This window comes from Rhineura floridana, chromosome 10 (assembly GCF_030035675.1).
Source record: "Rhineura floridana isolate rRhiFlo1 chromosome 10, rRhiFlo1.hap2, whole genome shotgun sequence".
NCBI classification, from domain to species: Eukaryota; Metazoa; Chordata; class Lepidosauria; order Squamata; family Rhineuridae; genus Rhineura; species Rhineura floridana.
The window spans coordinates 67332659-67349061 of NC_084489.1; the positions used below are offsets into that span (position 1 = coordinate 67332659).

The 16403-nt window shown below is 40.0% G+C and overlaps 1 protein-coding gene across 1 annotated transcript in view; it reads left to right on the forward strand.

Moving 5' to 3' along the window:
* CCDC7 (coiled-coil domain containing 7) overlaps nt 1–16403 on the forward strand; it is a 430640-nt gene that overhangs the window by 139387 nt on the left and 274850 nt on the right. The window contains exons 21-25 of the mRNA XM_061586654.1: nt 7739–7810; nt 11225–11323; nt 11498–11611; nt 13168–13287; nt 14164–14286. Of these exons, the coding sequence (XP_061442638.1) occupies nt 7739–7810; nt 11225–11323; nt 11498–11611; nt 13168–13287; nt 14164–14286 (528 nt within the window). The remainder of the gene's footprint in view (nt 1–7738; nt 7811–11224; nt 11324–11497; nt 11612–13167; nt 13288–14163; nt 14287–16403) is intronic.

The window sequence follows — 16403 nt, forward strand, 5'->3', positions numbered from 1 at the left end:
AAAGGTGGGAACTGCCATTTCTCCCTTCTCCCACTGCATACATGGACACAATTTTGGATAATTCCCACACTCATGATGAAAAACATGTTAATCTCCCTCTCCTCTCCCCAATCAGCTCCATGTCTTGGAGTGGGGATGTTTGCCAGAGGCTTATGGAGGGCATTCCCCACACTAGGAATGTTGCCTCTCACTGGTTGGATTAAGCAGGTTCCTTCTGTCTTCTGTACCCTCTCCATGGAGAGGAGCCATCCCATCCTCCATATGGGGCCTTCTTAAGGTTGGGTCTCACTAGAGCTTTTTCTGTGAGCATTGTTTGTGACTTCCCCCCCCCGTCCACATCTTTGATTGTGTTAATTGTTGGTTTCTAGTCTTTTCTTTCAGGTTACTGTCCTCTCCTATGCTATTTTCTTCCCTTCCCCTTTGTTGCTGTACTGTGGTGTTTTAATTTCATTTCCTTTGTTTCCCCCCATTCCCTAAGGGTCCCCTTTGGGCGTTTGGGGAAGAATTCATATAGTTTTCTGGAGAGAGAAGAGTGATCCTCAGACATAGTCAGTCCTGCCGGGTGGGATTGCTCTTGTGGCTTGTCATACCTATCATTAATGTTAGGTGTGCAGCCTAGTCTCGGCTATTGGCAGCGAGTCCTGCCAGCACAGTAATCCAAGCAGGATTTTGGTCAGCCATTGGACAATATGTGGACTCCTTTGGAATTGTGTTTACCAGCAATTTACAAGTCCCACCACTGTTGTAAATAGGGTTGGATTGCTAAATTTCCTCAGATGTCACTTGGCCTCTTTTCAGCAATAATCAGGTGTGCAGCTTGTCATGAGCCTGCCTGTTTTAAATGCATCTCTTTATGCCAAACATGTAGGCCTATCTATTCTGCCTATTGGTGTGGAGGCCTGTTTTTTTGTGACATTCTATGGCTCCCTCAGTTGCCTCTTCTCCATTATGGTAAGTTCCAGTCTGGAAGCCGCAGCTGGCACAAAATGTGGTGGTGCAACTGTTCACTGGTGCAGGACATTGCCAACATGTTACCCTGCTGCTGAAAGTATTGCACTGGCTGCTTATTAGCTACCGGGCTAAGTTCAAGGTGCTGATTTTGGTGTATAAATCCCTATACAGCTTGGGACCACGATACCTGAAAGATTGTCTTACCCCTCATATACCCAGTTGATCACCAAGCTCTGCAAGTGAGGACCTCCTGCAGATATCATCTCATCAGGAGGTCTGTTCTGCACAACACAGGAAGCCAGTGTTGTGGCACATCCCCTTTGGAATTTCCTCCCTTTACACATTAGACAGGTGCCATCTCTGTTGTCTATTTGGCACCTGCTGAAGACCTTCCTCTTTCAACAAGCTTTTTAAGTATCCTTGTCCCAGTCTGCATCTGTGTTGGAATTGCTTTTAATAATTTTTAAAAGATTCTTTTCAAGGATGTTTTAAAAATGTTTTAAGACATTTTGTTTTTAAGATTAAAAAAAATGTTTTGTTTTAAAGATGTTTTTAGTCTTTTATTGCTTGTTTTATCTGTCCTGGGCTCCTTCTTGGAAGAAGAGCAGGATATAAATTTAAATTTTACTACTACTACTACTAAATTATGGCATGCTAGGGTGAGGGAGGGAGATCTATCTGATAAGGCACAAAATTGGTACCAAAAACCTCCAGCTGCCAACTTGAAGGGATGAGTAAGCAATCTTCCCCTTCTTTGGATTTCCCTGTGCTGTTTTCCAGCAAGAGAGACTTTCCCAAGTTCCTAAATTGGATTAGAAGGTTTGGCTTCCAGAAGAACCTCCACCAACTGAGTGTATATTACTACCTAGAAGGTTTTTCTCCTGTGCATGTAAGATATCAGGTGGGCTTTGAATGCCACCTTGTGGTCGAAGGCAGTATAGCACTGTTTGATTTTTCCTGCTTCTTCTAGCTTCCCCTTAGCCTCGGGAAAATAGTTCTATCCTGCCTTCACTGCGTGTGGTCAAATTCTTTGTGTTCTCTCCTCGCTTCTGTGATTCTGTCCTTTCAGGCTGGTATTCTGTGTTTGGTGTGGTTTCCTTTAGATTTGCATTTGTGTTCTGTCTGCTTCTGTACTAACAACAAAACTCTCAATTACTACTTGTTTTATTGTGCCCCCCACTTTGTCTTCTGCATTGAATCAAGTATTCCTTTCAACTCCCTCCATATCTCCTCCTCATAGTACCTCATCATTTCCTTTTTTGATTTTCCCCACTGCTTCATCTCATCCTATGGGGCAACAACACTTTGAACAATGGTTACTATAGATGCTAAGACAGGGCCTTCGCCTAGCTCACTGTGTCACCTCAGAGCTTCATACCATCTCCTTTTCCAACAAATCCTGTCAAAAGAGCCAGAGTTCAGGAGGCTATTCGACATCTCCTGGACATGGTAGTGATCAAGCTAATGCCACCTGGGGAACACAGCTTTGTTTATTCCATCTTATTTACAGTAGCCAAGAAAAATGGTTCCTTCTGGGTGGTATTAGATTTAAAAATCCTCAACCAGTTCATAAGGTATTGCAGGTTCAGAATGGAGACCCTGATGTCCATCAAGGAGGTTCTCAGACAGATGGAGATCTCCTCTCATCGATATACCTCAAGGCTGCACATTCTGGTGTACAAAACTCACTGTTACTTCAGGTTTGCAATGAATGGCCAGCACTACCAGTGCAGGGCGATGCCTTTCAGTCCCCTGTTGGCTCCCAGAGTGTTCACCAAGATTGTGGTCAGTCTGGTGGCATACCTCAGGTTGTAGGGGGTGCACATCTACCCCTTTCTAAACAATTTTCTAATTCACTCACCATCTTTGGAGAAGGCTTGGGAGGATCTTTATTCTACACTAGCATGGATCAAGGACCACAGCTTTCTCATCAACCAGGGAAAGAATCATTGTCCTTCATGCTGTATTCTTCACCTGGGAGGGGGGCATAATAGATACAGACACAGGACTTGTGGCTCTCTCCCCATAAAGGGTGTCCAAGATCATTCAGGCAATGCATTCCATTATTACATCTCTTTCAGTGGATCTCTTGAAAGTTGTCAAGATTGTGGGCTCATGATCTTGGTGATTCATGTAACTTCATGGGTGAGGCATCATACCCAGCCCCACCAATGAGCCCTATTGCCATTTCAGAGACAGATAGCAGCCACTCTATACCTTCAGGTATCTATGTCATCTCAGGTGTCTCTCTCCACTGGTGGGTGCAGGCAGAGAATCTATGCAAGGGGGTTCCATTCAGAGATCAGCCAAGAACAGTGATCACAACAGATGCTGGTCTATCAGGCTGGGGCACCCTGTACAAAAGCAGAATGGCTCAAGGCAACTGGTCAGCTCCAGACTCACTCCTTCCTATCAGTCTACTGGACCTACATGTGATCTGCTTGGCTCTTCAGCACTTTGCCATGCTGGGGCATTTGGGCTTATTTCTGTTGAGAACTGACAATGTCATTGTCAGAGCCCACTTGAATCGGCATGGGGGAATGAGATCTCAAACTGTGCAAGAGGAGGCGGCTTGCTGATGTCTTGGGTGGAGTGTCATCTGGATTCTTTAGTGGCAGAGCATGTGAAGGGAGAGGACAGTGCATAAGCAGACTGGTTGAGCTGAGAACAAGTCCAGCAGAAGGGGAATAGCAACTTCATCATGAAGTATTAAAAGAGATCTCCAGGATCTTCGGGAAAGTTCACGTGGATCTTTTCACTTCTTCCCTGAATCATCAGCTTTGCAGTTTTCCTTCTGTTATATGGATCCAGAGGCAGAGGTGATGGAGTTCTGACAACCCAGTGGTCTCAAGAAACTCTTTATGCCTTTCCCCAGATCCTGCTTCTGTCCAGAGTTCTGTGTTGAATCCAGGAGGACAGTGATTCTTGTAGCTCTATGTGGGCCTCACAGGGCTTGGTTTTCAGAGTTAATTATTTTGGCAACTTCTCATTTGTGTCCTCTGCTGTGCAGGTCAGACCTGTTGTCACAGGGTTCCATCCAGACCCAGCATGACTGAATCTTCATGTGTAGAAATTGATTGGAAACAACTTCTTAAGGCTGGTTTGCCTCCTTCAGTGATAGAAACTATGCTGGCTTCCAGGTGGCCTTCCACCTTATGTTTATACAAGAGTACATGGAATGCATTTTCCTCATGGTGTATGAAGCGACATTGCACATTGAAGAAAATTTTACCCTTTCTTCAGGATGGATTGGCAATGGGCCTATGGCTCAACAGTCTCAGTTGCCAGGCTTCAGCTCTCTCATTCATCCTGTCTAAGTCTCAGGATAAGTCTTTAGGGTCACATCCTTTTCTGTGGCATTTTCTGCATGGAGTGACCATTTCTTCACCACCTACCCAGCACCAGTTTCCATCCTGGGATTTACACAAAGTGTTGATGGTGCTTCAGAAACCACCGTTTGAACCACTTAAACCAATCCCTCTACATCTTCTGTCATTCAAGGTACTTTTTCTGGTGGTAGTTACTTTGGCCAGACAGGTTTCAGAGATGAATGCTGTCTCAGCAGGTAAGCGCTGCTGTATTTTCCAAAAGGACAGAGCCATTTTATGCACAAACCCTCTTTTCTGTCCTTTTCTTTCCACTTTCCACTGTCAGCAAGAACTTGTGCTTCCTTCCTTCTGTCCTTTTCTCTCCACTCTTTAGATGTGCGCAGGGCCCTGACAGTATACATTTCCAGGACCAAGGCTTTCCGTAAGACAGACTCCTTGTTTATATCCTTTCATCCTTCTTTGTTGGGTAAAAAAGTTTCCAGCTCCACTATGTCCAGATGGATTAAGTCTTGCATTTCCTTAGTTTATACCACTCAGAATTTGCAGCCACCAGCTAAGATTGTGGCACATTCAGCCAGGTCAGAGGCCACCTCAGCCGCTTTCTCTCTTAATGCACTGCTACATGAGGTGTGTAGAGCAGCCACTTGGGCTACTCGCAACACTTTTATCAACTGCAAGGTTGATACATATGCCTCACTTGAGGCAGCCTTTGTGGGATAGGTTCTATAGTACATTCTCCCAAATGCATAGGCTGCCCTATATTAATTTCCCACCCTGTATAGGTCAGCCTGTATATGTTCCACCTGAGATCATCTTACATGCACGGGAGAAGAGACCTTTGGTCTTACTGTAAAATGGTCTTCTATGTGCATGTAAAAGATTATCTGAGGGCCTCTCTGTACTTGGCTAGGGCTGCCTTCTGGTACTGTACTGTTGTCTAAATTGTCATGGATTATATATGTGGCACATTCCTTCCTTGTTTTCTATCTTCTTGAATGCAGAGAGTGCCATTTGTTTGGTTTGCATGCACTGTTATCATTTTATTTTTTTCCATGTTATGTGTGGCTTGTCATTCAAGAACTGTTTTTGCGCTGCTAAGGAGAAGCTAGAACAGCCTTTCCCAACTAGTGGGCCACCAGATGTTGTTGGACCACAACTCCCATCAGCCTCAGCCAGCATTGCCAATGGTCAGGAAAGATGGGAATTGCGGTTCAACAACATCTGGTGGCCCACTAGTTGGGAAAGGCTCAGCTAGAAGAAGAAGGAAAAATAGAACAGTGCTATTCTGCCTTTGACCACAAGGTGGAGCTCAAAATGCACCTATCTTCTTTTACATGCATGTAGAAGACTGTTTTGTGGTCTGTTTTATGGTTCAAAGGTCTTTTTCCTCCTGGTATGCCCTCTTAGGGGTGGATCCTATGGTCAGATAGGTGAATGATATCCTGGGGTTCCTCCAGGCAGGGGTAGATAAGGGATTAAGTCTGAGTACCACGAAAAGGCAGGCATTGGCTTTAAACATTATCTTGGCTTGTTTGGGTGGTGCAACATTGTCACCTCGCCTTCTCTATAAGTGTTTTTGAAAGGGGTTGCACAAAAATCACCTTGGTTTTTCACCACTTTCCCATTTGGAACTTGAACTGTGTTCTCACAGCATTGATGGGGTCTCCATTTGAGCCCTTGGCAACCTGTTCTCTAAAGTTGCTTATCTATAAAAATCTTTCTGGTATCAATAAGATCAACAAGGAGGATGACAAGGGGCATTTTCCTCAGATCCACAGTTGTGTGTGTTTCATGTCAACCAAGTGGTGCTTAGATCTGACCCTTCATTTTTCCCTAAAATAAACTTGTTATTTCTCCATTTACTAGATATAGTGTTACCATCTTTTTGCCTCAATTCTTCATACTGTCAGGAATGCAAGTGGAGAATGTTAGATGTGTGAAGGGGCATTAGATATTATTTGGACAGGATTTGGAGTCTGAGGCCCTTTTTATGCCTTATGGGGAGAAAGCTTTCCACTTCTATCTTTCATTGGCTCAAGGAGGCCATAGTGCAGGCCTATGAGGTATTGGGAAAGCAACCATGAAGGGGGTATTATTGTGCATTCTCTCAGAGGACTGGCTGCTTCCATGGCCTGCAAAGGAAATTTCTTGATATTGAATATCTACAAGGTGGCAACTTGGGTTTGGCCTCACACTTTCACAAGACTTTATAAGATCAATGTTTTTTCTTCCTCTGATGCTGTGTTTGGTAAGAAGGTTCTTCAACTGGTCTTCTGGCAGTATAGTAGAGCAGAAGAAGCCCACCTGGTAATTTACTGCTCTGAAAGATCCTTAGGATGGGGAATACCCTCCAGAAGCCTCTTTTCCAGATATTTGTCTTACCATGAATTTCTGTTTGCAGAGGGTTTCTGGAGGACATAACATGCACCTCATAAATATCTGTAGGGCCACTACTTGGTCACTCTGCCTCATACTTTGGCAGACACTGCCATGGATGGATTATTTTGCTTCAGTAGACGTCTGTCTTGGGAGGCAGGTGTTGCATCAGGTTTTTCCATCCTAGACATGCAGAAATGAATCCACCCTACTGGGAGCTATTGCTAACAAATATCTCAGTGAAGGATGTCCTCTGTTGTAGAAGAATGGAACACTGGACTTACTGTGAAGGCTCTTTCTGTACAGTGAACTAAGAGCATGCTACCCACCCAAGTGAGGTTATGCCTTTCTGTTGGAAGTGTTCTCACAATGATAAACCAGTATGTTAGTTAGCTTGCTGCCACAAGGAATATTTTTGCAAAGTTTTCTTCCTTTCTTGTTTTCTTCCATAGCTTTACTCTTAAACGCAGGTCTTTGATTTACCCATTCAGATGATAATAGGTTTATAGGGTTCATTTCCTCAGCTGTGTCATATTCCATAACTGGGAGGGGGGAGCTGTCCCACATAGAGGGTGCAGCTTGACCTTGCCTATTGGAGCAGGTGGATGGACCAAACCTGTAGAAGATGCCCTCCATCCATGTTTAAGTCCAAAGTGCCATTTTGCAATAATTTAATATGGCACAAAAAGAAATTTCATCTATTTAAATGCAAGTTGTATCAGTTCTGTCTATAAAAGATAATGTGCATTGCCAAAGCCATAAGAGTATTGTAAAATATATAGATTATACTAGGAAAAATGAAGTTACTAGATTCAATGATGTGCAAATAGAATAATATAAATAAAACAAGCTTTCACATTTCTCCCTACAATTTGTAGATAATACAGCACTCTGTAACTGCCTCTGGCTTGTTTTATATAGAATGCCACTATACTGATACAGGAAGGGTTAGGAATGGGCTGTCTATTTAACCCCCCCCCCGATTGGTTTTATAATTAGCCTGTGACTAAAAATGAGCAGTAATTAATTCTATAACTTATATTTCTCATTTATTCTGCCATTTGCTTTTGCCAATGAGAAAGAATTATTATCAGATAGACAAAAACTTCAATTACTAGATCAGCTGATAACTCCAGATGGACTTCTGCTACCTGGTAAGTGGAAAGTTAGTAATACAAGATTAACAGTTCTGAAGACTTCATTGTGTTGAGTTCACACTTATTTTGATTACCTCCATAGTATCATTATTTTGTGGGAAGGATTCAATTACATACTGGATATTTCAGTCTGTGCAATTAAAGTGAATTAAAGAGCTCTGCCACCCTAGTGCAACAAATCCCAAGCCTTATCAGGGTACAGGGAGACTCACAAAAGTCACCCGGTGCTGCCAGCTACATGGAGTAACAAATCTTGTACCTTCTTTACACTGGTGCATGGTCTTAGCTGAGCTAAGGCCTTGTCAACATTTTTGCTTCTCACACACTCCAGACAGAACGTTTCTGCCCTCAAGACAGGTACTCAGGCCTATTTCAGTCATTAACCAGAGTTTCTTGACTAAAGTTTTCTTCCATTCCGCTACACAGCTTCTGGGGTGACCACCTTTATCATCATGCATGCATATTTGCTCCCAAAACTGAGCTCAGTAACAGCCCTCAGGATTCCCTCCAATATAGTACTTTTTTTTTTTTTTACAATAATTTTTATTCAAATTTTCATAAAACATACAAACCAAAATCATAAAACATTCAAAGACAAAAAACAAAACAAAACAAAAATGATTAAACAAAAAAATAAAATGTTGACTTCCCATTTGTCGCAGATCAAATCAGTTATAGGTCTACAATATATAACAATCCTGTCTCTTAAATTATATTATAAAATCACTTTCCTCCAGTAGTTATCTTAATTAATCATCAAATCTCATAAACATTACTTTATTCTTTCCACAAAAAGTCAAAGAGAGGTTTCAATTCTTTAAGAAATATATCTATCAATTTTTCTCCAAATAAACATGTCGATTAATCCATCTCGTTAATAATAATAATAATCTTATTGTCATAACCATAATCCAAATAAACATATCAATTAATCCATCTCATCAAAATCTGTTAAGTCCAATAATTTCAATAGCCATTATTCCATTATCCCTATTAATTCCATCTTCCATCTTCAATAGTCCTGTTAAGTCCAGTAATTTCAGTGTCCAATCTTCCATTATCAGTATTCCATAATAATCTTGCTGTCATAGCCATAGTCATATAATAAGAGTCTGATGGGAATTTCCTCTATCCCAAATATTTTCTTGCCATCAATTCTGAATAAGTTGCTGAAATATTGTTGTAAAGTCATATCTCTGTTCTTCTTTTTTTACAAAATGCACTGGCTCATCTCTTGAGAGTTTTTCCATTGTCACATGGCTGCAGTTAATTCCATATATTTTCTCTATATCAAGCTCCATCACGTCATTCCAGTCCAGAAGATTATCCAAGCCATTGATAACTTTATCTCTAATATCTTCATTAATTTCTTCAGAGATAACGTTAAATTCCAAACAGTAGATTTTATTTCTAATATCCATAAACTCCAGATCTTTTTCCAATTCCACATTTGTTCCAATCTCCAAGGCTTGTATCTTCCCTTTATTTTTTCTTTTCTCATCTCTGATCTCATTCTCCTCTCTCACAGGATCCCCTATTTTTTTAAGCTCCTGCGTCATTTTGCTCAGTTCAATTTTCAGCTCTACTGCCCTGTCGCAGGGTTGTTTCGTTATCTCAATCTCATCCATTATTTTCTGAAACATAATTACTTCCAGATTCTCAGCCACTTTCTTGATTGCCATTTTTAAAACCACGAAAACAAAACAAAACAAAAATAAAGAAGAACCACTTCTTATTCCAGCAACAATTGGGTTAATATTCCAGGCTTGATGACATCACAGTATAAACAGAGCAGCCTGCCTTATCTCTCTATGTTCAAGAATACAAAACAAATTTAGTTCCCAGCATCAAAACAGTTAGTGGCGTCGTGAAGAAGCAGATTCGTCAAAATAAAATAGACCAAAAAGAGAATAGTCCCAGACAATATAATGTTCCTCGGAATAGAAATCCCTCTTCTGTTTATATCTTTAGAATGCGCTTCCAGGACAGCTTTTTGCAATAGAAACAGAGATAAGCTGTTAATTTCGTGAATAACAGAGAAGAGTTATAGCTCACCCAGAAGTTCTTTAAAGCTGATTCATTTGACAAATCTCTTTTTGCTGCAACAATTTAAACCAAGTAAAAAAAATAATAGAAAGAAGGGTGCTTGCCTGTTAGTCCGTTTTCTCTTTGAAGAAAAGATAAACGTATCGCATTAATCAGATAGAGCTTGTTCGGAAGTCCGTCCGGCATTGCTGGCTGGACCTTTTCTCATAAATTAATGAAATCCAGTCCTCCCAACAAAAACAGGCTTTTGAGGTTGATCTCTACGTTTCTCCCTGCCCGGGAGAAATTTCATCAGTCAAAAAAAAAATGTTCTGACTGATTTATATCTGAATAAGCTTCTTCTGCGGCGGGAACCCGTCTCAAAAGCAGGCACAAGCGAAGTCACCCTTCCCGGAAGTCCGAAGGCCTTTATCTTTTTTTGAAAGGCTTTGTAAATTTACATTTTGTATTTTATTTTTTTAAAAAATAAACAACAGTAAAATTTAGGATTTACTGTAGGGGGAAAAACTTTTGCAAGCCCAAACTGAACTTGGAAAGCATTGGCATAAATGAATGGTTTAAGTCAAGCAAAATGTAATTAACATATCAAAGGTGTTAGCTCTTAACACATCAGCATCTATTGTCCTGAAGTGTGGCTCTGCCTTGGAACAATCCAGTTTTGCTAACTCTGGCTTTCCTTTGTTGGAAGTAGCTGCATTGCTTTCCTTGAATGCTGTAAGGGAGGCCACTAATTAGTGACATGACATTCAGAATATCTTGAGTTTTGCAAATTACGTAAATTGTTTAGTCTCTATAGATTACAATATAGTACTTTCATGAGGGCGGGCTTCCTAGCCTCTCCTTTTTTTCCCCACGAAGTGGCCAGACCTGAAACTGTACACTGAATTCTGTGCGGAAGACTTTTGAAGAATACAGCAATATATAAACAACCTTTTTCTATTGCCATTTTATTTTAAATAAATGTGTGTAAAAGGAATGCCACATTGAATGCTCTGCCAGAGAGTATCTTTACCTTCAAAATGAATTTTTCAGAAGGGAGAAGAACTGGGAAAGCCCTGATAATACTCATAGAATGCCATACACAGTACTTTGGATCCCGACAAATATATACAATGTTAAAATACAAGCCTGACCAACCTGTAATCCCAGGCTACATACCACATGTCGATTGTGTTTGCTAAATTCCTTGTTTTTGTAGCTCATGATAGTTGTATTTCCCCCTTTCCTAAGGATATGGTGAGCTGGTATAAATTGCATGCTGCATGTTGCTTGGGCAGGTTTGTTGAGCCCCCTAAAATATTATAGTTAAAGCATGGAGAGAACATTTCTTCTGTGTTACACAGCATCTCAAATCTTTCACTCCAGAGGAAGAGGAAACAGAACAGAAAAGAAGGTTACTCTCAGAGATGGCATCAACTCTTCAACTTCTACAGCAAACACAGGCTCCTGAAGTCAGTCAATCAGGTAGAATCTATGAGATAAATGCAGCAAATAAATGTTTAGGATAGGGCATACTAATTGCTCTGCAGTGTCAAAAAATATGACAGGATGTTGACTCCAGCATCGTATGCATAAAATGTTTAGTATCTTCATTATTAAATAAGTTAAATAAGCTGTAATGTTTTCTCTCTTCCATAGAGGAAGAAATTAATGAGATGACAGAGAAAAGAAGAGCCCTACTTGCAAATCTGGACTCAGACTTAAAGGATCTTCAACAAACAGAAGCTCTTAGACTTGCCCAACAAGACATTGGTGGGTATCAAAATCTATTACTTTGACTCAAAAACATACTAGAAAAACTCCTAAATAAAGCTTGTAATTATTATTATAAATTAATACCTTTTCATCCAGGTGGAAAAGCTTGTAAGTGGCATTGAATTTTATCTTGCCAACACTGTGTATGCAAGACACTGTTAAGTGTATGGGCCTATATTAATAATTGCCTCCAGATGCATAAATAAATAAAAAGATGGAGGCATGCACCAACAAAAAGCTTTGACCACCTAGAATCATACACCCATACACCAGGAGAGTGTGCACTACAATATGGCCTAACATTGCAGCCCAACAGTTGTTTGGGGTGCAAGGCAGTGTCAAGTATTTGAGGTGGTGCCTAGTGTATTATGGGGTACACACAGTTACTTGTTCATTTCTACTCACATTGGCTATTATTGGCATGGGGGGTGAAATATTTGACCATGTCTTGCACTGAAACAAAGTGTTGGACAAGATGTGACTCTATGCCAGAAAATTATAACAGTGATTGTTAACATCAACAGGTTAATGCTACTATAGCAAAGAGAATTTGCAATATTAACACTAGAAGTATGAGAGTTTTAAAAATTGTTTCTTAGTAATAAAGAGACATAAATGATCCTGTTTAATGTTTGAATTTGTAAATGCTTGAAAAGTTAATTGACAAAAAAGAGGGGCAGTTAGATCCCACAGAAGTGGAGATATTGCAATGTCCATCAACTTAATTCTCAGCCAATTGGAATAACAACTGGTGATGAAAAAAATACTTTGCATCAAGCTGGACACTGCAACTTTTAGCATTTGTGTCTTATGCTAATGTGATTGTTCAACCAGATTTTTACTGGACTAGTGGGAAATGGTTAAACCTCTTTCCTTGCATGGTTCAATCCTGACAGCCCGCACTCTATGTTACTGAAATAACAAAAATTAGATATATTGGGCAGGCAGTAGCCAATGTACTTGTTCCATCAGTGCAAGCATTTCCACTTATGCAATGGAACTTCCCCTCCTCTTCCTGCATGCATCCCATGCCCTTCCCAATTCTGCACCAGAGAGTTGGGTGAACCTCCAGAACTGATTGAGGGGGTACACAGGGAGAGGAGGGGGGAAAGCTCTGTTCCACAAGTGGAAAATCTTGCACTGATGCAAAAAGTTAGTTGGATACCACCCACAAAGTGCATACACACATTGAACTTATCATGCATTTTGGCCTTGGGCTCTTAGGGAAGTGTAACAAAATTGAACCCCAGTGTTTCATGAACATGAAATAGATGAAATTAATATGTTGTAAATGTGGTCTAATAATGTATACAGTAGTTTGGTACATTTCACTCAGTGAATAAGATAAATGCATTTTATGGCTCAAAACATAACTTAGTAGTGTACTTTGCATACAGAAGGTCTTAGGTTTAGTCCCTGGCAACTCATGGTAAGGCAGAGAAATGCCCCATTTAAGATCCTGGAGAGCCATTACCAGTCATAGTAGGCAATACTGGATGGACCAATGTTCCAAATAAGTATAAGGGAGTTTTATATTCATGTGTTCTTTTTAGGAAGTGAAATTAACAAGCTGTCAGAAAACAGAAGCCTATTGCTTTCTAGCATGGAATCAAATATGAGAGATTTAGAACTGGCCCAGGCTCTTGCAGCTACTGAGCCATCAGAAATGAATGGTAAGTACTGTCAGGTATTTATATTTGGTTTACATATAGCACCTACACATTTTGCTCCAACCTTCTTTTGCCCTGTCCCAGTCTTAGCCTGGGCTTTGTCAACTTGGAATAGGTGTCAGAGCTTTAGGTATGACTTGTCTCTGTGGGAATCCCCAGAATGACAATTACTCATGGTGGGCCAGTTGTTGTTGTTGCTGCTGCTGCTGTTACTGTTGTACCTCAAACTATTAAGTTATGTATATCGTTTTTTAAAGTCTCTGCCTCGAGTACAGTCTAATCAAAGACAAGACGTTAGGGAGGAAGGTTAGTTGGGAAATGCCAGGTGGAAATAGGTGTATTATAGACCTCAAAACGGATGGGTGGGCTATCCCTGTTTTGAGGCAGAGACCACCTAATAATTGGAACCCATTTTAGAAGTTCATGAGTGCCTTCCGAAGCAAATCGTTCTGGAGAGGAGTCAAGGTGAGAAATCATAAAAATACCCATATGGTGTGTGCCAAAGTAATTGCATATTTGAATATTGCTTGGATCATAGGCCCCAGAACTAAAAATATTCCTTATCTTCATTATAGAGCACCATTAGTTTATAGAAAGGTTTCTTTGTATACTCCAAATTGTATTTTTGTATAATGATTTTACAGAAACTTATCAGTGAGAGGATTCACACTGTAAATGTAATGTTTGCTTTGTTGTGCTTGTGATGATGCACTCCTTGGATTATTTCTTTGTGTGCTTTTGAAATTGTACATTAATACAAAGAAAATTTCTGCTTTAAAGTTGCTTTGTTTCACATATGTCTTACATTATAGGTGACACATTAAATTACTTAAAATGCATGCACAAAATGCATGCACAAATATGTTCCTTTTTCTACAGAGAACAAAGTAAAGGAGTTACTTCAACAAAGAGAACTGTTGACTGCAAATCTAGAGGCAAATCTGCAGGATCTGCAAAGAGGAAAAGCTCTTAAAGCTGTCTTAGGAGAAAAAGATAAGCCTGGTAAATGCAGAACAATTGGGATGGGTATACAAAGATCACATAAGTACATGATGAACATCTATACACGCACTGGTTTTATTTGCCATTGGAGATCTAGCAGTTAGCCTCTATGCAAGTAAGAAATGAGGGGAAAAAATTGTGGTGGACAGATTAAGATGGTCTGCTCCCGGAAACTAATGGAATTCACTGGATTCCTGAATCCTGAGGGAGTTTCTGGACTGGGATAGCCTGACCACTGTTGTCCATGCACTGGTAACTTTCAGGCTGCATTACCGTAATGCACTCTATGTGGAACTGCCCTTGAGGTTAGTCTGGATGCAGCTGTTGCAAAATAGGGTGGCATGACTGTTCACTGGAATTCCTTTCCCTTAAATATTAGACAGGAATGGCTTTTAAATATGTTTTTAAGCAGCTTTTTAAAAAAAAAAGTTTTTAAAGGTATTTTGTTTATGTTTTAAAGTTTTTTGTTTTTAAGATGTTTTAGTGTTTTTAGGGTTTTTGTTTGCCTCCCTAGGCTCCTTCTGGGAGGAAGGGTGGGATATAAATTAAACAAACAAATAAATAATAGGCCTGCATATTTGAAATAATGTAAGAGGACTATGACTTTTGAGATGTAATATTTCAATGAAGTTATGGTTATTGTTCCAATAGATACAAGTTTTGATTCCCTAAAACGAATCATTAATAAATAACACAATAGGTGAATGTGGGCTTTAGCTAAAATGGAGAACTTTCTCAGTTTGGCCTTAAATTAGGAGGCAGGGATATTTGTGAGAAGCTGCAAAAAGTTCCACCATCTGCCCTTCAGTGGGGAAAACTTGAGGGTTGAACTCTTAGTTCCTTTTTCACCATTGCCTTATCAACATGATATTAGCATTTCTCTAAAGCTTTGGAAAGTTTCTCATCGTAGTTACTCTTCAGAAAAAATATTTTACCTTGGCTGTCATCTCCATCTCCTGTGCATGTAATGATACTCTCAGGAGGGACTTGAGCTCGACTTCCGGGAAGGGTGACTTCGCTTGTGCCTGCTTTTGGGACGGGCTCCCGCCTCAAAAGAAGCTTATTCAGATATAAATCAGTCAGAACATTTTTTTTTTGACTGATGAAATTTCTCCCGGGCAGGGAGAAACGTAGAGATCAACCTCAAAAGCCTGTTTTTGTTGGGAGGACTGGATTTCATTAATTTATGAGATAAGGTCCAGCCAACAATGCCGGACGGACTTCCTAACAAGCTCTATCTGTTTAAGCGATACGTTTATCTTTTTTTTAAAGAGAGAACGGACTAACAGGCAAGCACCCTTCTTTCTATTATTTTTTTTACTTGGTTTAAATTGTTGCAGCAAAAGGAGATTTGTCAAATTGATCGGCTTTGGACAACTTCTGGGTGAGATATAGCTCTTCTCTGTTATTCACGAAATTAACAGCTTATCTCTGTTTCTGTCGCAAAAAGCTGTCCTGGAAGCGCATTCTAAAGATAATAAACAGAAGAGGGATTTCTATTCCTGATTTCTATTCCGAGGAATATTATATTGTCTGGGACTATTCTCTTTTTGGTCTATTTTATTTTGACGAATCTGCTTCTTCACGACGCCACTAACTGTTTTGATGCTGGGAACTAAATTTGTTTTGCATTCTTGAACATAGAGAGATAAGGCAGGTTGCTCTGTTTATACTGTGATGTCATCAAGCCTGGAATATTAACCCAATTGTTGCTGAAATAAGAAGTGGTTCTTCTTTATTTTTGTTTTGCTTTGTTTTCGTGGTTTTAAAAATGGCAATCAAGAAAGTGGCTGAGAATCTGGAAGTAACTATGTTTCAGAAAATAATGGATGAGATTGAGATAACGAAACAAACCCTGCGACAGGGTAGTAAGGAGCTGAAAATTGAACTGAGCAAAATGATGCAGGAGCTTAAAGAAATAGGGGATCCTGTGAGAGAGGAGGATGAGATCAGAGATGAGAAAAGAAAAAATAAAGGGAAGATACAAGCCCTGGAGATTGGAACAAATGTGGAATTGGAAAAAGATCTGGAGTTTATGGACTTTAGAAATAAAATCTACTGTTTGGAATTTAACGTTATCTCTGAAGAAATTAATGAAGATATTAGAGATAAAGTTA